At 41.7% G+C, this 24970-nt stretch overlaps 3 protein-coding genes across 3 annotated transcripts; 1 reads left to right on the top strand and 2 right to left on the bottom strand.

Annotated features, from left to right (window-relative positions):
- Nucleotides 1–1294: 1294 nt before the first annotated feature.
- vrtn (vertebrae development associated) lies at nt 1295–3470 on the bottom strand. The gene is made up of 2 exons (XM_070849930.1): nt 3159–3470; nt 1295–3064 (listed from the first exon to the last, which is right to left on the bottom strand). Exons 1-2 carry the CDS (start codon nt 3468–3470, stop codon nt 1295–1297), a joined length of 2082 nt encoding a protein of 693 aa, XP_070706031.1.
- A 9093-nt stretch (nt 3471–12563) lies between these two features.
- On the bottom strand, nt 12564–18173 carry LOC139217675 (mitochondrial basic amino acids transporter-like). Its single transcript, XM_070849066.1, has 4 exons — nt 17760–18173; nt 15474–15517; nt 15179–15262; nt 12564–13806 (listed from the first exon to the last, which is right to left on the bottom strand). The coding sequence occupies exons 1-4, from the start codon at nt 17785–17787 to the stop codon at nt 13036–13038; spliced, it is 927 nt and encodes a 308-aa protein (XP_070705167.1). The 5' UTR covers nt 17788–18173; the 3' UTR covers nt 12564–13035.
- Nucleotides 18174–18531: 358 nt separating this feature from the next.
- slc25a47a (solute carrier family 25 member 47a) lies at nt 18532–23410 on the top strand. The gene is made up of 6 exons (XM_070849067.1): nt 18532–18910; nt 19429–19472; nt 19550–19621; nt 20388–20567; nt 20780–21044; nt 21608–23410. Exons 1-6 carry the CDS (start codon nt 18874–18876, stop codon nt 21910–21912), a joined length of 903 nt encoding a protein of 300 aa, XP_070705168.1. The 5' UTR covers nt 18532–18873; the 3' UTR covers nt 21913–23410.
- Nucleotides 23411–24970: the final 1560 nt, after the last annotated feature.

The following is a 24970-nucleotide window of genomic DNA, read 5'->3' as shown; positions in this document are numbered from 1 at the left end:
TGATGCTTTTAGATATTGTGGAGCAGAAAACTGAACTTTATCATGTCAAACGTGGCCTGTGTTACTGAGCTTGCATGATGATACCCCACTTTCCAAGGTACAATACCTAGAACCAAAAATGCAGCATTAAATCTCACATGATGAGAACTTTAAGCAAGAAAGAAGCATGAAACATTAAGTGTTGATGATAGTTTATTTATATACAGCCTAACAGCATAAATGTCCTTACCTACTGACTGAAAATAATACAAGCTGCCAGGATCAACAGAACCCATTTCAGTGTAATGAATAAGAAAAATAAATACACTACGTACAAATATAAGCTGAAAACTATTGTTTAGAGTTGTGACGGTAGCAGTGACGATAGCAGGCAAATGTAGCTTATTAAGGCACATGTTCCCCAGTATTACAAGGAAATAGGTAGTTTTGTCATGAAGGATCGTAAAAAAAAAATAAAATAAAATATCTTCATTTATATTCAGTTCAAGTAAAGAAATTTTGTAAACATTTTTCAAGAGAAGAATTGTTAGAAAATTCAAGCTTAACCAAAAGGGTACATGATGGTTAAGACAATACATTCAACAGTGTGATGGGAACTATTTTAGTGCAAATCAAGTGTGACAAAACTCATAGTCTATAAAAAAAAAAACAGGCATTTTAAAAATAGATCATTAAAATTGCAAAACCCTGAGACGACCACGTAAAACCTGGGTGCACAAAGTGAATCCCTGAGGTGTTCACATTCAGTAATCAAAATGAAAAATACTGGCTGCTCTTTACATACAAAAGAATAAAAAAACAACAACATTTAACTACCAGGAATCTCCAAGATCAATATTACAGGCACCAACAAAACATTAACAATCTTACTACAATGAAAAAATAAAGGACTCCAAGTACAATGCTTAGTGAGGATTAAAAGGGAATGGAGGAGAAACGGCTTCACAGAAAATACCACAAAACAGCTTTGAACTGCTTGTTGCCTGGAGGGCAACATGCAGAGTTTAAACTGACCTACGACGCAGTTTCTTTTCACACACGTGCAAATGTCCAGGAGGGAGGAATGAGCTGTAACGGTGGGGCAGAGGAAGGACACAGTATATTTAGATGGTAAGCCAATATACTGAAGTCTTTTAGTACATGAAAACATGAAGTCAACAAAGTGTAGGTAGTATGTTTACAAAGAAAAAAAAACATGCAGAAAGATGAATGTTTTGGGGGCCAAGAAGTTCCTTAACAGAGCTTTAATGTTGCTCCTGAAAGCCCATTTTCATGGGATAAAAGCTTTGTGCGTTTACCCGTGAACCAGTGACACGCCATGATGCAAAGCTCGCTTCCACATATAGTATGTGGAGCGCGGAGTGAAGGGGAAGTAAGACCTGAATTCTTTAAAAGTGGGGAAGGATTTCTCCTCAAAGCGTTGCTGCAGGAACAGCTTGGCCTTGGCCTTGAAGTTGGCCAGAGCCACAACATCCATCGCAAACATCTGCTCATCAATGGGTGCCTTGCTGTGAAGGATGTGCTTTGAATGTGGGGCATCAAAGGAGGGCATGGAGGCACTTTGTCGATATTTGGGACTTGCAACTAATGGGAGCACATGTTGACCATCCAGCTTCATCTCCATATTCTTGTTTTCTGAAGCAGTGTTCTCCAGACTCTGGAGAACTGGAGGGTTGATCTCTGCGCTCTGTGCGACCATCTTCTTCTTGCGTTTCTGACCGCTGCGCCACAACCAGTAGAAACAAGGGGACATGGATGGGAACTTGAGCTTGAACTTTGTCAGGGACCATTTGGACCTCTGGACTTGTAGCTTTGCAGCATCTCTGAGCTGTTTTTTACTCATGTAAGCCAGTCTGAAGCTTTTGTGCTTTTGCCTGAAGATCCTCATTCTGGGTGCAACAGTCTGGTTGGTGTTGGGCAGGACTGGTGACAGACTCTTAGGGCTTTGACTCTTGTCAGCATCTGAGCTGTCCTCGCTGCTGCCAACACTGCCTTTGTAACCTCTGTTGAACAGCATGGCTTCTCTCCTCCAGTTGTAGTAGGTCGATCTGGAGATCCCTGGGAAATTTCTTTTGAAGATCCTAAAGGGGAGGGAGGTGTTCACTGCGATGCAATTTTGGAGACAACGCTTGGCTTCCTGCATGTGAGCTACGTTCTGGGCACGCTCCATGTCCAGCTTGCCTAAGTTGAGGCCAAACATGCTGGCCACGCTGTCATGGTGGTCCGGCTCATCCTGCTTTGCTTCAGGTGAAGACCATGCCTCCTGTTCCGTGCTCTCTCCAGGACTAATCTCTCCAGTCGAAGACGAGGTGGAGAAGTTACCTCCAGTTTTCAGGAGCTCGTGCTTCCAGTTGTAGTAAGACGACCTTGAGATTTCAGGGAAAAACTCTTTAAACTGGTGCAGTGGGATGAGCTTACCCTCCAGGTAACAAGCCTGCAGGAAATACTTCGCCTCGTACCTGGCTGCTGACTTTTTGCAGTGCTCCTGCGTCTGCCTCTTCCAGCGGTAGAAGGTCCTCTTGGTGATGTTGTACTTGTCTTTCAGACTTGGGTAAGAAAGTTGCGCATCCTGATTCAGCAGCTCCTCACTCTTGATTGGCGACTCCCTCTGCTCGCTATCAGGGCTCCTAACTATGAGGTCACTCGTCTGGACAAGCGCCACAAAATGATTCGGCCTGAACAATGACCCAGACTGCAGCTCGCCAGACCACATGATGTGGAGGGTTTGTGGCTCAGAGTCTTTAGGCCAGGTCCTTGGACGTATGACACGGTTGAAATAGGGTCGGATCTTGAGGTTGAACATGGGGTAGACGGAGTAGATGTTAAACTGTAGGACTGACGACAGGGCATACACGTGCCACATGTTGGCGTATGAACCAGGGAAGCAAGATGCTTTGACGTCTGCATCAAAAATGGCCTCCAACACAGTTACAGGCAAGTTGAGCATGTCCTCAGACTCTTCAGCACAAAGACTGAAGCGAACAGCCTGGAGCATCATTTTTGAATCAATCATCCCAGACAGGTAGTATCTCTTCCACAGCACCATTTCCACTACGGTCCGCACCTGCAGGGGATGAAAGCCATGCAATTAATACTGTAAGACATAAACAGCTACATTTAGACCATAGAGATCGATATTAAGACCAATTAGTGCTCACCTGTAGCTCCAAGCTAAGTCCAGTGTTGCCCACTAACAGCATGCTAACTGCATCAAACAGCAGGTTTCCCTCTCCCTTGCAGTTTAGAGGCAAGAGGCCCGAAGGTGCGTCGGCTGGGTACAGGCCGTGAGCTATATCATCCACGCCATCCCATTCGAGGAAATCCTGACAGGGAATCTCTGGGAGCTGGAAGGGAGCAAGGACCTGGTCCACCTCCAGTGCCACTGTGGTCAGAGCATCCAGGCCAGAGCTCTCTGTGGCCTCCTGGAGCTCACCCAGTACAGACAGCACAACCTCCTTCCTCTGAATCATACCTGATGAGAGCTGTAGGAAAGAAAGAGGAGGAGTGGTGAAAAAAAAAGTTAATGGAGGAGGGAAGCGGATCATCAGGTAAAACAGAGCACTCAGAGACGTTTAGTGATATAAAACTCTCAAAACAACTGGGAATTATGAAATGTGTCCATGCCTTTGTCACCAGTAGACTAGATTATGTAGATTACTGTGGTGTTTCAGCAGCTGTAGCTTAATCAAAACGCTGCTGCTGCAGTTTTGACTAAAAACAAAAATTAACTCCTGCACAAATTAAAAACTGAGATGATCTATGAGGTCCTTTTATGCGTTTTCTGTCACTTACCTCCCTGTCTCACACAAATGCATCATCATGGCTGTGTTTAAGCTTGTGCCTCACACAAATTACATTTAAGAAACAGTCTGTAAAGTTCAAAGTAGATGTGTACTAAAAATAGAGCACAACTGACCGGTGTGGCTTATTGTTTGAATTAAAATCAAACTCATTCGGATCACATTCAAAGTCACTGCCAACAGAAGGCCTACTTTGTGCTGCGCTTTTTGTTTTTTGTTGTCCAAACGCTTAGTTGAACTTGCGGTGTTAAAATCAGTTCAAGTGAAGTTTGAATCCGCATGAATGTTATCCCCTTCCACTTAGACTCAGCACTAAAACGCGTTGCATTGATACAAAAGTAGATTTACTCCTCATTAATCGCAGCGCAAATTTGTAACAATTATTCTCCCACCTGAACGTCCCGGGACTGAAAAAGCAGAGACTCCAAACAAAAAAAGGTGACTTGTTTACAGCGGAGGGTTTCACAGCTGTTAATGTTGACCTCTCTCCGGGAGTTTCAGTCCATTGTGTGCGTGCAGCTCCAGAGTGAGCCGTCCTGCGCTCAGCAGTGGAGATTTGGGGAGTGATAAGCAGCACCTCCCTTCAGGAAATTGTTAATCGTCGATACGCTTTTTTGTCTCCGCGCCGAGAAACACCTCCTTCCCCTCTTCTCCCTCCTCCTCCTCCTCCTCCTCCTCAAGTAGACTGCAGCCAGGGTCAATTTCAATGTGAAGTGTTAACAAAAGCCAATGTGTCATGGGGCCAGTGGAACACAGAGGCAGCCTCATAGGTTCATAGGTATCTGCCTTTAGGTTTTATCAGCACGTTTCTTTTTTGTTTGTTTGTTTTTTTATTGTTGTTTTTCTTTTCCTTTTCTTTCTCCCAGATGTCAACAGTTCACTTTCAGGGTTATTTGCCAAGTGCTCTTGTCATTAAAGAACAATCAGAGTCTTCACTCTCATGTGGTTGTGCAGAAATATATTTTGTTTACTTGTAGTGGTTGTCAAACTTGATGAAAATTCTTCCCCACTTCCTCAAGTGATTTTTTTTAAATCCATTCTTCAGAAACTGTGTGAAGGCCAGGTTGTGGATTAGAGTGGGTATGTGCAGACAGGGTGTGGACATGAGGGCAGCTAAGCTTCAGGTCTGCTTGTTTCTCCACTGTATCACTTTTAACACCTCCTCTCCTGCCTTTTGCAGGATTTCAGTCATCAAGGCCTTTTGTTCCACACACGCACAACAATCCCAGCGACTGTCCCCCAACCCCCCACTGCCCCTACTGTAGCACTGACCCTATGGCTCTTTACACACACACAGACACACACCAGGGGACAGCAGCATTTGGCCCCCACTGATCTGTCCACTCCAAGCACTTGGCAGACAAGCTGGTGCCTGAGTTCACCGGGGTTCAAGACTTTGACCTGAAGCTTATCAGTTATTTGTGTGAGTGTGTGGTGACCTTTGGGGGTTTACAAAAGAATGTGCACAATTTCACTACTTTGGTTGGTATTTCTGACTTTGCAAGCTGAGATGATACTTGTAGACACCCACTCGTTAAAAGGTATGGGAATACATGTGTGCGTGGAAGGCATCCGTCGCTCTCCGTCTTTGAGCTGAGATGTTTCTGAGAAGTCACCGTGAGACTACTGTTAACTTCAGTTGACTGTATGTTTGGAAATGATGGCATGTATTGTGAGGAAAGGTCAAAGGAAGTGTCTGAAGATAGCATCAAAACACTTGAGTCAAAGAAAGATCGTACTGAAACCAGTTATGCACCGTTTTATTGTAAAGGGTACTTTATGTATAAAGTTATTCGACTGAAACATGAAGATGGCCCGATAGACACAGACCTTTGTACACTATATCATAAATGCAGAGATGATTGAATATAACACATTACACTGACTTTATGTGCAGTAGTCTCAGCATTGCACAAATATGGCACATTATCCACAGATCACAGCTCTGAGTTTGGCATCTTCAGGGACATTTTACGTTACGTTAATGTCCTTTCTAGTTTTTTTAATATTACTCACGGCTGTAACTCATAGCTTCATCTTCTATTCATTTCAGTGCCTTGAACAAATTGAGGAAAAAAGACCATGTGTCTACTTTCATCGTTTGCATCCCGTATTTAAAAAAATGTTCATATTCAGAATCTGATCACCAGTTCTGCTTCCATTTCATTTGATAAGCAATGTGGGCCTCTAACCTGTCATGGAATGCCTTCTGAACTTTATCCCTCCCCATCTCCCCCTTTCTGGTCAATGTTTGTGTCTTTACTATCCCTTCAACCCCCCCAAAGTCTTGGCTGTAGCCAATCACACACCTTAGGTGTGTAGATTAGCTGTGCTGCACTGCACTGTGAACACAGTAGTGGGCTGGCTGCAAGCATTTAAAATGCAAATAGGGCAACACTGGGACCGGCTCCGGCAGTCTCTCACCTGCTGTGGCTGGTGTGTGCAGGTGTGACTGGCAGGGGAAAGTGGGAAGAGCTGAAGACTGAGCTCCAACCATGATTTAATTCAGTGTGTTTGCACAAGTAAAAGAGCAGGCTCCCGTCCAGCATGAGCTGCTGCATTTGGCTGTGCAGCTTGGCCACCTGAAATGTTCAGAAAAATCATTCAGAAATAATTCTTTGTGTTGCCTGCCACCACATTTTGCAAGGTCCTTCATCTGGTTTGGACACCAGTTAATAAACAAACTTCTGCTTGTAGTCAGTTTGCTATTACTTGCCTGCAGTGGCGTCTTTGAAAGTAGTCTAACCGGCTATTTAAAAACCCATAAGTGGAGTTACAGCTGGTCTGAATGTACTGAAAGAGAAATGTTCAGATTGCCATTTCCCTGTGTTTTTGACCTTGACATCATACAGTCAAATGATGCAGGAAGTTAAGTTTATTGGGATATTTTTCTCCTTGAACTTATGTCAGATTTTGTATTATAAAATATAACTATATATATATATATATATATATATTTATATTTATAATCTTTTGATTTATAATAGACCTGAACACTCCATAAATGAGTTAAGTAAATACACCCACTGTATAATTCCTCATCTCATAGAGAACCACGACCTACAAGCAATCAAATTGCTGAATTAACCACCAAATCTAAAAAGAGAAGTATTGAGGTAGACTTTACAAAATCCTTGAAATAGTTTTAAGGTTTCTGGTTGATTCAAAATGCAAAATGGCCCAAGTCAAAGGACAAAACAGCTCCTACGTTGACTAAGTGCCCATATGGAGATTTGGTGTGGAGCAAATCAAAGTGTAGGAGTACGTGGCAGTAGCACAGTTTGAGCTCATGAACAAAGAGAGGATACGCTGCAATTTACATTATAGAGAGCAGACTACTTGTATCGAACACAGGCGTTTTCAGTGGACTCATGGACCCACACTCTGTCAGAGCCGACTAGTAGAATAATATCAGCGCAGATCACGTCGTCTGCATTCATAATCTGGAGACACACACACAGACACACACTCTCGTTAACGTTTAAAGTGATTAAAAGCACAAAAGATTTTTATTTATGCATGTCTTTGAAAAAGAATTGGCTTACATTGTTGGTAATGGTCGTGTAACAAGGCTCATTAGGCAGCTGGTTGTCTGAAATAAAGATAAAAATGATATTATGCTACATTGTGTTTACAAAATCACTAAATATGATGAAATGTTCAGTGATGTATAGACTGCAGATTTCTCTAGCTTTTTCTTAAAGTTATGACATCAAATCAGCAGCATGTATCCAAGAGACTGATTATAATAACTGGTAACTACGCAGGTTACATACCGTAAGAAAGCCTGTGATACATGATTCTACATTTGCAAAATAATTACCGTTATTAAGAGAACAATGAAAACAGAACTTGTAGGATATTTACACATTTGGCGTAAAGTGATTGCCTTAAAGACCACAAAGTACAGTTGTGCAAGGTGACATGTGTGCATGTGGACACATGTTTGGAAGTGACTGTATACATGTAAAGGCTAGTCTGTGCTCAGGTATTTGATAATCTTCCACTGTAGCGATTTCATCAGGCCCTCTCTATAGATTCAGGAAGTTTAGCAGAGCTTACTTGTTTGTCTTCTGTTCGCAATAAACCCTGCAACCAGCGCAGTCAAGACCACACATCCCACCACCACCACCACGGCGCCAAACGTGTCCTGGTTGTCGCCTGAAAATGCGAATTACAGTAATTTGACATGAGAAATAATGTGTTGTATGACTGAAACCGGTCCTCCAAATCCATATTTAACCCTAAAGGAACAGTTTGGGAGTGTAAGTGGCAAGATTGGTACTACTCCCAGATAAGAACAATACTGTACATTTAATTTCAGGTTCTATCTCTATGATAAGTCCTCTTCCCTTTCCACCAGGAGCTACATAGACAAAGAGGTTTTTTCCATTTGTATTAAACAGCCAGGAGTCCACTAGTTAGAATCAATCACACAGATCTGGACCTGTTTTAGTGTGGACCTGTTCATCCACAGTCACCTGGCACCCAAACTTCCTGCTTCCAGGATGTTAAAAGGTGACCGCCAGTGTTATGTCGCAAGAAGACTCCTGTTTTATCTGCTGTTGTGAATCCTGTTGTATTTCAGCGCCGAATTCATCCACATCCACCCACGTCAGGCTGACCTGTTGTAGCTGTGTATCACAATGTCCCAGCCCTACGTAGGTGAGGAGAACGCACTGCAGTGACACAGTTTTACCAGGCATGAGGGTTAACTCGGGGCTGGCTGAGCAGGCTCAAAGAAAGAAAAAAAAGACTAATGTATTCATTTGATTTGGGCACAGATTTCTTTTTTTTCCCCACAGCTTTCTCTTGATCAGGTGAAATAAATTCAGCATCAGCCCACACAGCAATAAGACTTTAATCCTTACAGTACTCACCATTGTGAGGAGAGAAGACATCTGGCCTTCGTTGGCAGTGATGACGCCCAACATCCTCCTCAGTGAGATCTTTAATTTTCAGTATGCATTTTGAGTCCTCATTCTCTGCTTCTGCTGTCTGGATCTCTCCATCACTGACTATGGCAATGTAATCACTTTTCACACATTTCGCTTGTGCTGAGCTGCCATATATGAAAGCAGACTCGTCTCAGAATCTTCTTCGCATGGGAATGTGATATGATAACCCTATTCAGATATCAGACCACCTTCTCAATTTATACCTGCAGAAAGAAGATAAAGAGGGTCTGATAATCTCCAATGGGTTTACGATAAGATCATAAAACTGAGCTCATGAGATAAGATTTTGTCGATGTTTCACTTAGATGGTGATAGAAGAAAACAGCAGCAGCAGGTTAATCACGATGTGGACGATTCCAGCCATTGTGTGTGCAAACATCTGTACTGAAGGTACACTTGAGGTTCAATGTTAACATAACATAACACAATAATAATAAACTTTCATTTTTCTCTTTGTAAATCAATTCAAAAAGCCATTCAGATGTTTTAAATATTCATTTCAGTCATCCATTTGATGTTTCTATTTCTCTGAGCTCTCACAAACTACAGTGACTGTCCTTGTGTCAGTATTTTCCAGTGTTCTCATTTAAACTAGAACCTTCACTGAAGGTTGCTTTAAACATCTCAACGACATTCCAATGCTCTAAGCAGGTCGTGTATTTGATACAAACTCAATCTTCATTTCACAGGACCGACCAAATTTACAAGGAGTGATGCAGTGATGTCTCAGCAATGCATCCCACAAATTGTTAATGGTTTACTGTGACATTTTGGTTTTGGTCCCGTTGAACAGAGATTACAGCGTCTCCACTCATCCCAACAAGACATATAGTCTGGCCTGAAGTCCAATCTTCTTCACTTATTTTCAATTTACATTATTTTTGTTCACATGCTCAGTCAGGATCCAGAGAACGTGACTTTGATCTTAAGAAGATCGTCCCTAAAGGAGTTTATAGTCTATACTAGTTCATGTAAAGACTAAAAAGCGACCAATTCTAGACGTTTTATTCTAGTGTCTGCCTGCTGATTGGTCAGTCACACAGATATTCAGTTTATGATACCATGATTTGATCTGTGTGTGTGGTTCATTCAACAGATACGAAGCTTGACCCAGATCAGTGAGAGCTCTGCTGGCTGCCTTCACCTTATCAGACAGTAAGGAGCGTCACACGCTAATAAATCAGGTTTCCGCATGAATCTGTGTGGGAAGAAAAACTCTGAGTAAACCTCACACACCCAGATACCACAAAAGATGCCGTCACCCAACAGTGTGACTGTGACAACAGAATGATCATTTGTAAGATTATAAACGGGTTTAGTGACTCATTTGACCTTTAATTCCCTTTTTGTGACACTGACTTGCTATCTAATGTTCTATTTGTATGTCTATGTACGGCCCAAGTGCATAACTGGTCTCATGTGTAGCAGTAAATAATAAAACCTGACTATGAGTCGATGCAGTTCACCACAGAGATGAGATTAGACTCTTTTTCACAGGGAGGAGCCCATGAATGTCATCATTTGTTAATTTTGGCAACGACTGCCATGACCCACAAGAACAACAACATATTCTGTGTGTGTGAAAACTGTGTGTGTGAAGTTGATGAGGTGTAGAGAGAGGTTCGAAACAAACAGAGCAAGCAGCTGCTGATTTTTCTTTTATTGGCCCATTTGTACAGATCGTCGTTGGCAAATCAAGACAAATAGGTTATGTATGACTATATGTTACAAAAATATCATGTCGCAGCTGTTCAGTTCAAATCTCTTCAGTTTAACATTTAACTCAAACTGATCAAATAGACTTTAAAACCTGCTCAAACTCAGACAATCAGGGAACCACACAACTACTTTAGACTGAAAAATATATCTTATATATGTATTTATATATGTATATGTATATATTTACATTACCACTTCAAAACAATCTCACATGAATACAGTTACACCCTGTACATATTGCATCTTTCACATCAACTGGACTAAATATTTGCTGTCAAATGGCGATCACCAAGTTTCAGACAGACTGCAATCTACATTATAGTCAGAGATAACAGTCACTGTTGGAGAGAGAGGTGGAGTCATTGATAAAACACAAGCGACTTCTACAGACATACCAAATATCCCTTTGCACTTTTTCCACTTTCATTTGTCATTGTCACCCACCATCAAAGTAGAAAACAACCATGGAGATGTTTAGGCAACTCAGCAGTATTCAAACTAGCGACATTTAAAATTTCAACAACGGGATTCCAAGACATCATTTTGTCCTTCAACTCTTTCACTCAGAACACCTGTGGGTGCCTACAGGTGTGATACATTCAACATACTGAAGGTTTTAGTGCATCGGTGACTTCCTGCTCATAGTCTTCATACGCAAATGACTACAGTAGTTTGATTTGCTGCTAGTGTTATAACTTCAGATAGAGCTCAGAAAAGCATTCAGAGGAACAGATGCTCAGTCATACTGACGATTTACTGCTTTGCTGGGAACTGATACATTGGCCTGTTAGTACAGGAGAAACTTTGATTGCTTTACAGCAAGAAATTCAACATTCAGGCATAAAATAACGTACAAAATCAGACGATTCTGACCACACACATGCAGACAATTCCCAACACCTGTACATTACTAAGCTAATACAGTAACAGCAAAAATAAATAAGTCCAATTAAAGCCCCAATCCAGAAGCATATCAGCATATCAACGATGGGTACAAACCAATACATATTTGTCAAGTTTAGGAAAAAGAACCTTCCACTTTTTGCTCAATAAATAGTAACCCAAAATAAGAAATTAATTTTATTCAGAGGGCATTCTTAGATGCTTCTGGGAAGGGTCTGTCCCCAATCACTAACTCTTTTACCCTTCACATTGTTTTTTTTGCTTGTTATTTGTTGAAGCAGTTGCTCACATTTTCTCACACTGCAGGTTGTATAATACCAAAAAGTCCCAGTGCCTCTGGATACAATTGTGGTTGTTTTTGGATAAATTTTATTCAAATTTCCCCAACCACTGGGGGACATTGTGGATTACACAACCCATAAATTTGACAATAAGGTAAATATGAACAGTGTGAAATGAACGAGGTCCATCCTAAATAATAGGACATTTGTTGGCCCCTTGATTTTAAAATTGTCCAAAACTTTGAGGGGAGCCCCAAGCATTGATCTCTGCCCCTGGAATAACAACACAATTTACAGCTTTAAAAAGAATAAAAACAAAAATAAACTAAAATAGTGGGATAAGTACAGTGCCACATGTAGCGCCACATTCCACTTCTGGATCAGGCCTTTAATACAGTAGTAAAGTTACAATGATAAAACTTCACATTATTTGGTAAAACACAACATGCCAAACAGACAACCAAACAAGACATAAAACATAGTAGTGCCATCCACAATCCTGCTTCACATACAAACACTTTGCATTTGGCCCCTGAAGAGCCCTTCAGACTAGTGGAGTTTTGTTGACAGTGAGTACCGACGTGTGCTGTGTGGGCTAATAAATAGTGCTTTAGCGATGATCAGATTATAGCTGCAGTGTGTCGTTTTAGTTTGGAGGCAGACACAAGTGATAAGTTCAGCACACTTATCAAATGCTACATTCCATCTGTCTTGCTTGGCTCTCCAGAGGATACAGTTCAGGTACAGACAGGCGCTTCAGCGTCCTTACACAAAATAAAAAGGTATTCATATCATAAGGCAGGAAACATGTTTCCAACATACATTAAAAAAAGAAATGAACCAAATCAATTATGTGTGTGTATATACACACTGTACAGTATATATATACACACACACACACACACACGCAGGTGTTCACAGGTGCAATTAAAAACTGCACATTTCAAGGTATATGTGATAAAGATATCAACTTTCAGTGTCTACACTGTTCACACTTCCCAGCCACACCATCAGTATAGTGGCTCTGTAACAAGTCTAGATCTGTGTCACTTCTCACAGACAAAAGCTGCTATTAAAAACTTTCATGAATCTCATAGTTCCAATTTCCCATCTTATTAGAGGTAAGTCTGCATCTTAAGAGGCAAACCTAAAACTTAAATTATAGCTAAAAATAAATATTTTTCCTTTGTTTCCTTTTTAACATTAAAGTAAAAACAAGTGGTTATATAAACCAGGTATCTTCTGGCTCACAATGGGGAATGACTAGCCAGATGTGAAACAGAGTCGGACAAGAATAAAGGGTTTGTATGTAGGTTTTGTCTTCCCATGCTCTTGTAAAGTGCCCAGGTTGAGGAGGGTGAGACCTCAGTGCTGTCACAGGCTGGAAGGTTGGGCCTGCTGCTGTATCTGTGCGTGGTGGCTTGGCTGAGGCGGCTCACAGTCTTTGGGTGCTTCCTCCACCCCCCGAGCGTACAAGAGGATGAGGGTGACGGTAGCAAAGGTAGCTGCATTCACAGGGAAGGCTCGTAGCAGCGTGGAGGTGAGGCCTCGTGTGAACACCATGTAGCCCTCTCTCCTGACACTCTGCCGCACACAGTCAGCGATGCTGCTGTACTGGTTCACTCCGCCCACCCCATCTGCCTGCAGCCGCGATTTGATCACATCCACCGGATAGGTGGAAAGCCAGGAGGCGATGCCAGCCATGCCCCCAGCAAACAGCAGTTTGGGGATCATGTAGCGGTCATCTGGCTCACAACCGAGGCTGCGCGTCAACACGTCGTAGGCCAGGAAATACACTCCAAAGCCAGGTGTCTCCCGGATAAGCGTGGTCGCCATGCCTCTGTTTACGCCCCACAGACCCTCCCGATTGTAGATGCGTGCCAAGCAGTCCAGAGAGTTCTTGTACAGCTTCCTAGAGGACTTTTTCTCCCCGGTACCTTGCATTTGCATGCGGGTTTTAGCCAGCTCCATGGGACAGCAGATGACACACTGGATGGCACCTGCTGCTGCACCAGCAAGGAACTGGTTCAAGGGAGTGTCCTGTCCCAGCAGCCGCATAGTGTTCCCCTGAACACCAAATACTATAGCATTGATGAATGTAAGGCCCATCATGGGAGATCCAATGCCTTTATACAAGCCCAATAGCTATGGAGAAGGTCAAAGACATCATATTAGACAAGGAATGTTATTACATCACTATAAATAAAATCACCAGCATCAGGGCCTGATTTTTCTTTTAAATACACAAAAAACGTTCAAGGGCTCGCAAGAGTCATCATTAATAATTTATTGTCCAACGAGGGTCATGTTCACACCGTTAGTCTCACTCTTAACATGGATAAAAAATACGTCTAACATTTTCTGCCAATAATTTGAAAAAGCAGGTTACCCAGCATGCAGTCTTTTCAGAACAACCAGCTACAGAGCTCCCACTATCAGACGAACAAGGATTTAAGTACCTCTCTTGCATGTGTGAAACTCTCAATTAGAAACCGTGAGAAACTTATTTACAATTTTCTTATAATGCCCTCCATTTTATTTTTGTTCCTCTATACAGTACGAGACCGGCCTCTTCTTTGTGAAAACTATCAAGCCAAAAAGCTACATGCACATAACCGATCCAGCTAAATAGATGCTATCTATCAAGTTTGCTCCTCCTAAATGCGTAATATGTTACAAGTGTTACAGCGTAGAAGACACCAATTACTTCATCTTCTCAGGACAGCCCTTTTTGTCTTCTTGACACTCACTGTAATATTTCCTGTAATTAAAAGGCGCCTGCAGTATAGGTGAAAAATGTGACACGTCCTGAGGCTACTGAAATAATGATCCTAGAAAAAGGTGATCCTTCAGTTCAAATTTGCGCAAAAGTTAATTGACTGACCTGCTTGAGGGTTTTTTACGCCGAAGCTTTGAATAACAATTAGCAAATAGTAAGTTAGTTTTTTGTCCGAGCAGCTGGGGAGGACATTGATAATAAAAGCAAAAATGAATCACACTGATCATACCAAACGTTAAAAAAACAAGATACTATTTAAGTCAGCACGAGCAAACTAAACTGAGGTCGAAGTGAAGTGTAACCCATTCAGCAAACTACACCCCACTCAAAGTATCCCCAACTTTAGCCTCACAGTTTATGGTGCCGCATTCAGTCATAAGACCGAGTGACATAACTCTACTATCAGGTCGCTCTGACCTCACTGACTTTAAACTACAGAACATAGCAGCTATCTAGGTTCAGCCACGATGACCTGGCTAAAGATAGGTCCTGTTAAACAGAACTGTTGCATGTTTATCATCATGAGCTGCAAGTTCACAGCCCACAAAGGTGGATGACACAGCAACAAACCAACTAAAGAAAGAAACACCAAGTTCAATCTGCTCCTAAGACCGGAAAACCTTCACACGCGTCAGAGCCAGGCAAACCAAAGCACGCATACAGACCACCGCATAACCATAGGCAGTTATCAGAAATATACATTAGCAATATATTTGTATGGAAGCTAAAAGCACGTACCGACTCCTGGCGTATGATGGACTGGAAACAGTGATAGGTCCCACGGTACAGAGGCTTATCGACACTCTGGACCTGCAGTCTAACCTGGAAGGAAGGAGAGTCATCAGAAAAGTTCAAGTCAGGCAGCTGTGTACAGTGATGACATGGCAATTTCTTGAAAAACATTTAGCACAGAGCATTAAATACATATGCTGGAAACATACTGAGATAAATGATGAAAAAGTGAATTGCCTAAAAAATAAAAAAGTCTACAAAACTCTGATTAATTTACACCTTAAGGAAAACCTTTGCCCACCTTAACTGTGTCAAATGGGTGTCCAACCAAGACTCCAGCAGCCCCTGGAGACAAGAGAAACAACAGTGAGAATCATTGAAAATGACACTCTCTTCTTTCTTGATTAAAAGTATTTCATTTAGTAATTGTGCTGTCGTTTTTGTGCCTCCATGTGAACATGTATGGCAAATAAAGTCAGAACTGTGAGACAGCCCAAACCCCTACTGAGTCTTCATTGCACAGTCACTGCATCCATGCCTCCTTTTCTGACTATTTTAAGAAATCTGGACCCAACAACACACCAGGCATACTTCATTGGTTTTTAGCCTGTTTGACCAGTCTTCAAAAGGCCAGAACTCTTGCTGCTGGCACCGTTGTGTGATTTTAGAGCACGCTGCCATCTTCCCCAGGGCATGAATGCCTTATCGAGCCACAGCCAGCTCACCAGGCATCATCACCCTTTAAAACTTTCTTTAGCACGCCTTTGAAAGTTACATAACCAAGGCTTGTGCAGCACATGACGATGTTCTGATGCCAGTTTGGGCTTCTCACCTGAGTCTATGTTGAATCCTGGTAGGCTAACAGTTCCTGGACTGACCATAAACAACAAGGCATTTGATTTACTGCTTTACTGAAAAACAGACATTCCTGCCTGGTTATATTATCAATAATCTGTGTATGAGGGGATTTTCCTGCTAAATGTACTATATCATGAAATATATCAATATTCGGATATGAAACTAATTAATAACTTTAATCAGTACATCCCACTCGAAAAGGTTAATATTATCTAAATGTTCATAATGTAATTTCCATTACTGCCTGATCGAATAAAACAGATGCAAATACCTATTACAAGTTGGCAAGTTGTTTATCATTTTTGTGTCATTTGTGTCCATTTATTTAAATTACTTCAGATATCAAATTAATAGTTACGGTTCTATGGTTGAAAACATAGTGATAACTGTCCTAATAATAATAATTTAAACTAGACGTGAACTTACTCTCCCACCTGTGTCACCACAGTAAACAAACCACAGCGAGCTAATCCTACATAAGCACTTCGTCACCTGACCCATTTGTAAAAACAGCCAATCAGAAATGAGTCCTCGCTGTAAGCCAGGAAAAGAACACAAGCAGGCATGTGTTTGATGAGCGGCCATTGACCTCAATGCACTGGCATGATCTGAGCGCAGTAAAAACAAGCAGAGGACGATGTGCATCATGGTGGTAGCAACAATTCTCTTCAGTGTCTCACCCTACCCCCCACCATGGCTGAGGATACAGGCTTCAACGTCAGCTTCTCTGGTTTCAAAAATGATGCCGATTAGCTGACCTCATTTTGACAGTAGATGTTTCCCCTTATTCTACTACACTGTAAGAGGGTGGGAGACGGCATGGACTGCCATGTCAGTCCCTGCTAAGTAAAGATAGCGTGGGATTGGTCTGCGAAGGGGTGTGTACCGATTTATGTCATCTGCATATGGCGTGTGTGGAAACTTTAAACAGCCAAGCCATCCTAGCTTGGAAGCTCGGGTTGCACTTGTGTTGTGTGTGCATGCTTTCCATTCTCAACGGGGTGTGCAAGTGACAGCAGGGAGAAACGCAGAAGGTTGGAGCAACCTTTGTGGGCAAGACACGCATTTAGTTCCCATGTAAACCTTCTCATATGCTGGACATACTTAAGCCGTAGTAGACTCTATTCAGTCTCTGAAGGTCAACGTATTTAACCTAAGCTTCTGTAGGATCTTTTACAAATTCTAAAAAACTACTGTAGAGAAAAGAACTGATAAATTGCCTAAGAGTAGTGAGTTTCACTTTCTAATTTCTTACAATAATTGAGAGAACAGATAACGCAGAATAGATCCACCCACAACTTTCCACTCACTCAAAGTCAAAGCCTGCAACCAGGTCAAATGCAATCAGTGGCTTTTAGAGAATTTACAGGACTGGCCTTAGTGTGCCGACCTGCGGTGGAATTTCGAAAATGCACTTGTAATCTTGGGATAGAGTTGCATCACATTGGTAAGGATGGTAGTTCAATTCAATTCAATGGTTTTATTGTCATGTGTACAGAGAAGAACCGAGTTTCACCGCACGATGAAATGCTTTTGCCTTCAATGTTAAATCACGATTAGAAAAAAAAAGGGGATAAATAAGTAAGTAGCTATACAGTACACAGATATGTGGGCAGGTTTGTGGTTTTCACAGCTAGGTCAAGCTGCAATGCCTCAGATCAAAGTGGCTCCTTCCAAACTGTGTTCATCTCACAAATGACAGGATAAAGTACAGTTGCCACTGACTTACCTCCGATGCATCCAGCAACGAAGTCCATCACCGCTCCTGCAGTCACCTAACTGAAGAACTAAATATTACTAAACGCTAACGAAACAGTCTTTCGACGCTACTTTGAAACGTTTTTTTTTTTTTTTTCGAAGACCGTTTGTTTCGTTGCACTTCCCCAAACTGTTTAATTTAACCAGTAATCTAAGCTAGTTGACACTTTCAGTTAGCGTCTATGTTAGCTAGCACTGGCTAGCTAGTGACTGGTCCCCCCTCTAAGACCAGACAAACCGCAAATACTAACAATTTTATTTTCTCTGGCCGGTTATTTAGCTGGTCCTCTATGTATTCTAACTAAACTCCCCTGTTGACCTACACAATCTCCATGAGCCGGCGTGGCGGTTACAGTCAATGCGGACACCCTCTCCGCTGTCAGAATCAAGGAGGTTTATTTCTGTAGCAGGTAAGCTAGTGCAGCAGGAAGTCACTAGTAGGGAGGGGGCGGGATTTACCGGCCCCGGGCAGCGCTTCTGTCCAATCAGAGAGAAGAGATGACGCCGACACCCCGCTTCCAGATAAAATCCTCGTCATTCATTGGCTGCCGACCGCAAGGGCTCCGAATGTTGGATTGCGTCATAAGTGCCGTGTGATGTTTTGCTTTTGAGTGGACCGTCCACGAAGGCAGGTGTCACGGGATGGAGGCAGTTTGAGCGTGAACAAATGTTATGTTTGAGACTTCTTTTTTGTTCTCGTGCATCGTCAAGAAATTTTATTATATTATATGTGGAATTACGCTTAAAATTGGTTTAAACGTGACGTTTTTTTTATCCCTATATCATGACACATTTATAAAAATCTAAGTTTTAGTCTTCCATGTGGTTTTCGATGCATATAAACAATTTTGCACACGCTAAACTCATCACTTGGACGTGGTGAACCGTTCGGCTATTTCCGGGTAAATCCGGCACCAGTGCTGTCAGTGGACGCTGTTTGGCTGGTAGGTATGAGTGGCACGCCTTCCGCTGCACATGATGTAACAGCAACACACTCAAGGTTAACGTCATGCGGCCCATGCTAGCTGGAGGAAGAATGGGGCCGCATTTGACAAACATCCGCCGGTCAGTCACCGTCTGACAGGATGCATATCGCTGATTTTGTGTCTGGATCATTTGCAGGTAAATAGCTTGTTCAGCCAGTTTGTAGTTTAACGCCACCATGAGTTGACTGGGGTTTGCTAAATCGTTAGCTGCTGTGTGTGCATGTTCTGATCACACTGTGTCAGCATATGAGAATAGTAGATAAACACTCATGTTTGGTGGGATCATGTTTTTGCTTGTACTTTTAAAAAAAAAACAGATTTAATCTGTAATCTCAAGCTAAATTGTCCAGCAGAATTAAGTGGTAGTGGAAGTAGTGAACTGTGTTGACATACTAGTACTGTCAGCTGCACACTAACAAAGTTTTTTACATACTTGTACATGTTTCTCAGCTCAAAAACATGTCTTTAAGTTGCTTATTTTACTTGACTACCAGTCAAGGCATTCATTTTTTTTTGAAAGATGTGAAACAGATAATTAACAAATCATCACATTTGTCCTCCCTGTCAGCTGTTTGTTATTCAAAAGGTTGCAATTGAAGCCCATAACCTTGGACATTGTGTCCTTGATGCTCTCTTTTCTCTGGAAACACACAGGGGCATGTGGAGTTGCAGTGGGCTACCCTCTGGACACAGTCAAGGTGCAGTGAACGGCATGTATCTGAATGGCTGTATAAAAGTTTACATCATTTTTACATCATGCTCTTTATCCTTCTAGGTCCGGATCCAAACCCAGAGACAGTTCACAGGAATATGGCACTGTGTAGTGGCGACATTTTCAAAGGAAGGGGTAGGTGGAAATGGCCCAGGTTTTTTTTTAGGATGCCTACTGCAAAATATTCTCAAGTTGTAGACGGGTCTGAACAAATAATTGAAATATCCATATCAAAGAAGCTGCAAATGTTTTTAGCGTGAGATGTCACTACAACTGTGTCATTACATTATAAATGAAGCATTGTATATATATATATATATACATAATTTGGCCCACAAATCATATCCTCCAGATGTAAGGAAACTTGCTTGCTTACTTGCTCGGTACAGACTCCCCCTGCAAAAATCATAATTTTAATATTTTTTGAGTGAAAAGGAAATACAACAATTCTCGCTAAAATCAAGTATTATTTTGCAATCGTAACATCTATCAAAATAATCACAACAAGATTTTATTTAAAATATCATTTGGCCCGAGTTGTTAGGAAGCAGTTGAGTTTGTAGAAAGCATCCTGAGAGCTTGGCTGCCAACAAAAAGAGCAAATGTAAAAAGAGCAGGTGTGGTCAGCAGAATGGTCTGAAAATGTTGGAAATGGAGAACACGTTGGTTTGGTAACAATGTCAAAGTGTAACAACATGTACACATTTTCAACAACAGTCGCAAACAATCACATCATCTTCATGGATTTGGACATTAGATCCTTTATATTGTGACCTAAAGATCAGAATATGAAGTGAATTTAGTTAAGTGAAAAAAACTGGAGTGACACATGACAGGTAGGGTACTTTGTTGGCTGCTTCTCTGTGGTTTATCATTGGGCCTCTCTCACATGTGTCATCAGATGCATGGCTTCTTCAAAGGCATGTCCTTACCCGTCACCACAATCTCTATGACTTCCTCGGTGGTGTTTGGCACATACAGGAACTGCCTGCAATGTCTCAGCCAGGCGCGAGGAGCGGGCGGTGGTCCGAACACCAAACTGGAAGTCTTCCTGTCTGGGATGGCAGGAGGTGTTGCTCAGGTAACGGATGCAATTTTACAAAGCCCCCGGAAAATCGTTGAATCACGCTTCTCAATAAGTTGCTCCATTTCACCTGTGATTTGTGAGAGTAAGAGAAAGAGAAATGCAATGCATAGTTTACATTCATGTGTATATTTGAATAAAATGTCCCTCTCCTCTCCAGATGGGTATGGCTTCATAGATAGTTATAGTTGTTTATCTGCTGTCAACAGATATCCGTGATGGCTCCAGGTGACATAGTGAAAGTACGTCTGCAATGTCAGACCGAGTCCAAGCGAGGAGGAGCCAACGTGCCCAGACCCAAGTACCACGGTCCAGTTCACTGTCTGCTGAGCATTATTAAAGAGGAGGGGTTCATGGGGCTGTACAGAGGATCGCTGCCGCTTATGCTTAGAGACGGACCATCGTACGCCACATACTTCTTGACTTATACAACCATCTGCGAGTGGCTGACAGACAGTGGCAAGAAGAGACCAGGTGTGTGAAGTCAAGAAAAGACTGATGTTTTTTTCTGGTTATGTGTGTGTGTGTCTTGCTTGAGCAGTTGACATGACTTTTGTGTGTGTCGGCGCTGTAAATTCACCAGAATGCACGTTTTCATGTTTTAAGTCCTAGCCCAAATCACATGATGAATTTTAGATTGGAGGTCAACAAGGTTGCAGCTAAATACAATAAAAAAAGTCATGTTCATGATTCTAAAATGTCTGATAAATGTGTGACAGTATACCTGACTGTTCAATCATTTAATTACTGCTTCGTGGTGTTTATCAACCCCAGTTTGCATGTTGATTAACAGTCTAACTTTAAAGTGTTACATAATCTGTGAACTAGCTCACATCCTTGAGGTTAGCTTAGCCATTGCTTTAATTGAAAAACACTACCAAGGCCAATAAGCACTTCATAGAGTAACTCAAGGGCAGTGCTAAAACTTTCCCCTTTTATGCTTTTCCTCTTTTAATTCTATGAGGATTAAAAAGACAAGTTAAAATGTAAATGTCAGTGCGTTCCTTTTAACGTCCGTCTCTTTTTGTTTCTCCCAGATTGGAGTGGTGTGATGCTGGCCGGAGGAATAGCAGGAATGGCAGGCTGGACTGTAGGAACACCCATGGACGTGATCAAAGCCCGTCTGCAGATGGATGGGGCGCGGGAGATGAAGCGATACAAGGGTTTTTATCACTGCGTCACTGAGACGGTGAGGATGGAGGGAGTGGGGGTGTTCTTCAGCAGCTTGGGCATCAACTGTCTGCGTGCGTTCCCCGTCAACATGGTGGTGTTTGTTACATATGAAGTTCTCACCAGTTTCCTCCGAGCTGGACCTGACAGTGTTGACCAGTTTAGGCTTTGAATAGTATTTACTACCTTCAGTCTCCATGCATCATATTATGTTGTCTGTGTTTAATTATTTCTGCCAGGCGTAAGCCAGAAGGTCATTTGTTGTGTGTGTGTGTGTGTGTGTGTGTGTGCGCGTCCATCTGTCTGTCTGCAGCCTAACATTGGACATCTATGCCCATTTATGCCTATATGCTGAATGCTGTGGTTGAGGTGATTCACTGGCTTCATTGGCTGCTGACTCCTCACTCCTCTTAACTGAGCGGTCGGGGGGCCACAAGTGATCAAAAACCGCTTCAGTTTGAAATCACAAAGCAAAAGGCGTTCAGCTACGCTAAAAACAAGCCTTACCTCGAAAGTTGCAGGCCACATGCTGGCCTTTGTTGTTGCTCAAAAACTGACATCCATAGATCCTTTTGATCCAGAGCATCTGCAGGTTGATGCAATACCCGATATGTTATGATCCGCTAAAGTCACACGCAGTATGACATGAATTTGCCACCATCTTGACTGTAAATGGGGCTGTATTAACAGCCGTGGCATTGAAGTCTGTTCCCCCATCAGTTAGTGTTTCCAGTTGTGGCGTCCACTGCAGTGCGGTTTAGCTTAGGTTATGGGTTTAGGTTATTGTGGGGATTTTTGTTTTTACGTTCATAATGGCAAAGAAAATGTCTGTTGCACTGCAGTATTTTTAGGGAATGATTGTTTCCACCACCATCATTTGAGCTGTCTGTTTCATGTATAATATTCATTTAGGAAGGGCAATGAGTCCTAATATGCTCAGGAGTAGTTTGTCAGTTTGGGCTCTGTTGGTACCATAGATTGAACCAGCAACCCTCTGACCACTAGATGGCCTCCCTGGCCAGCTTGATACCCTTTTTTCACTCTTGTGTTGTACGTTTATGACAAGAAATCTCATCAGTTTTACATTAGACTAGACTTTTAAGGCTTTGAATGTAGAATTTATGAATAAGCTGCAGCAAGCACAGTTTACAGGATCATGCACGATACCCGTCCAGGCCGCATGTACGCATATTATAACATCCATGGCAGCTCATGTCCAGCTCAGTAGCAAAATGGCAAATCTGGACAATCTAAATGAAACATAATTTATTGATATTTCAAACTCTGATGAACTAGAATTATTATATCAGTAGAATAATAAGAAACAGTGGCCTCAGGATCATCAGGCTCTGCCTGATGTTTATATATCAGTGGAATAAACTGTCCAATGCTGAAATCCTCTAAGCAAACTGTCTGTAATTACAAAATGGAGCACATCGATAAACTAATTTTGTTTTATTCCATCCTCCTCTTAAATTTGTATCGAACGGCTCTTTCCCATGTGGTGGGATTTTCAGAGCAGGGGTTTGGATTCAAAGTGGAAGAGAGAGTGAAATCAGGGTTCTTTGACCCGAGTTTAAAAATGTGAATGATATTTGTGTCATTTATTTGTATAATTATCATGAACATGCTTAGTGTGCCTTCCATAATAAAGATTGTTCAGCAAAGTTATTAAATTCTGTTTTAATCTGTGTTTTACTATCACATAAACTCTACTAAGCTACACAGTAGTTTCAAAGAAAGAGACCTAACTCTTAACAAAAGTGAGTTTTGGAAAATATAATCACGGGAAATTAATTATTATAACAAGCACATACTTTTCGTGTATATATAAATATGAAATGTGTAACCTGACATGTGCCAGTTGACAGTACATGGGATACATAGATGTACACACATGCATAATTCTGAAGTATTCAAGTAGATGTACTGTACTAGAGAAGTACCGGGGCCTTAGCTGCACGTATAAAATTTTGATAAATGTGAGTGAGGATCTGAATGAATGATTTGCCTGTATTCAAGAATGCTGGTGAGTTGCTCCAGATGTAGTGAAAAATGTACATGCGATCCATATTCAGGAAATAGTCGTATATCTGCAAATTATATCCTAGTTTATCATAACTCCGAAGGGACTGGCACTTTCACAGTAAAATAATGAGACGTGCATAAATTACAAACAGCATAAATACTTCAATATCCACAAAACTTCTTCACAACAAGGCTCCCTAACACCCTGTTTCTAGGCGAAGCAGGCACTTAAGAAATGTGTTATGATTGTGCACATTAAATGTTGCTGTGTGATCGGTGGGGTTGTACCACCATCTAGTGTAAGAGTGCGACACTTTCCGAATGTCATCCACATCTGTGTCAGCAAACCCGCACAGCCAAAATAATTACATGACCTGCACACACTTGACCATGCCGCATCAAAACGGTCTTGATAGTTCAAGATACAGGAAATGATATCGGTGCATTTATTTCAGGTAAGGGGGTGTGGAGCACAAGACTGGCTTAGAAAATAGAATTCACATCCTCTGTCACCCATATCTAGAAAATCTGTTCAATCATAGCTAATTTTGGGGGACCTTAACCACAAATGTTGTATGATGTACAGACTTCAAATTAAATTGTGTAAAAATAAGCATTTTCTGTCAAACATTATTTTGAAGATGAGGAAAAAAATGACATTGTAAATCCCTAGAATGTTTAGGAACGGAGTAGTTCACTAACAGTTTGGATGCATTTTAATCTCTGTGAGTTTGAAGGCAGGTGTGTATTACGGTAATGAATCGATTATAGTCACAGTTGTGATCAGATAACTGCAAGGTGAGATTTAGTGGAACCTGTTGCTTCCTCAAACCTGGACATATTGTATCTCCAATGTATTAAATAAAACACAAATAATCCTTCAACTGGTCCAATAAGCAAGAACTTTGTTTTGATTTGAGCAAGTTTTTGCTTAAATTTACACAATTGCAAACTAAGTTCAGAAACATTCAGATTGTTATATCTGATTTAAGGTGGATCTTTCCCAGGTAGCCTAAAGCCTAACTAGCTCCAGCTAAACGCAGAACTACAGATGAAGCTTTGATTATTAGGGCCCGAGCACCAAGCGAGCACCACCTCAAGAGGTGTGAGGACCCCATGGGGGTCAAGCACCAAGGGGTCGAAAACGTAATTGAAATGCAAGGAATTATTATTATTATTCTTTTTCTTCCCTGAAATGAAGT

The sequence above is a fragment of the Pempheris klunzingeri genome, chromosome 18, assembly GCF_042242105.1.
Source record: "Pempheris klunzingeri isolate RE-2024b chromosome 18, fPemKlu1.hap1, whole genome shotgun sequence".
Taxonomy (NCBI): domain Eukaryota; kingdom Metazoa; phylum Chordata; class Actinopteri; order Acropomatiformes; family Pempheridae; genus Pempheris; species Pempheris klunzingeri.
Note: the sequence above shows the minus strand (reverse complement) of the source record. Positions and strands in the feature narration are given on the sequence as shown.

Coding starts and splice junctions, on each gene's coding strand:
- vrtn (XM_070849930.1), bottom strand. CDS start 3,470: ATGATTCAGAGGAAGGAGGTTGTGCTGTCTGTACTGGGTGAGCTCCAG. Junction 3,065..3,158: donor GACTTAGCTTGGAGCTACAG/GTGAGCACTAAT, acceptor CATCCCCTGCAG/GTGCGGACCGTAGTGGAAAT.
- LOC139217675 (XM_070849066.1), bottom strand. CDS start 17,787: ATGGACTTCGTTGCTGGATGCATCGGAG. Junction 15,263..15,473: donor ACCCATTTGACACAGTTAAG/GTGGGCAAAGGT, acceptor CCTTCCTTCCAG/GTTAGACTGCAGGTCCAGAG. Junction 13,807..15,178: donor CCATCATACGCCAGGAGTCG/GTACGTGCTTTT, acceptor CCTTCTCCATAG/CTATTGGGCTTGTATAAAGG.
- slc25a47a (XM_070849067.1), top strand. CDS start 18,874: ATGCATATCGCTGATTTTGTGTCTGGATCATTTGCAG. Junction 19,473..19,549: donor ACCCTCTGGACACAGTCAAG/GTGCAGTGAACG, acceptor TTATCCTTCTAG/GTCCGGATCCAAACCCAGAG. Junction 19,622..20,387: donor CGACATTTTCAAAGGAAGGG/GTAGGTGGAAAT, acceptor ATGTGTCATCAG/ATGCATGGCTTCTTCAAAGG.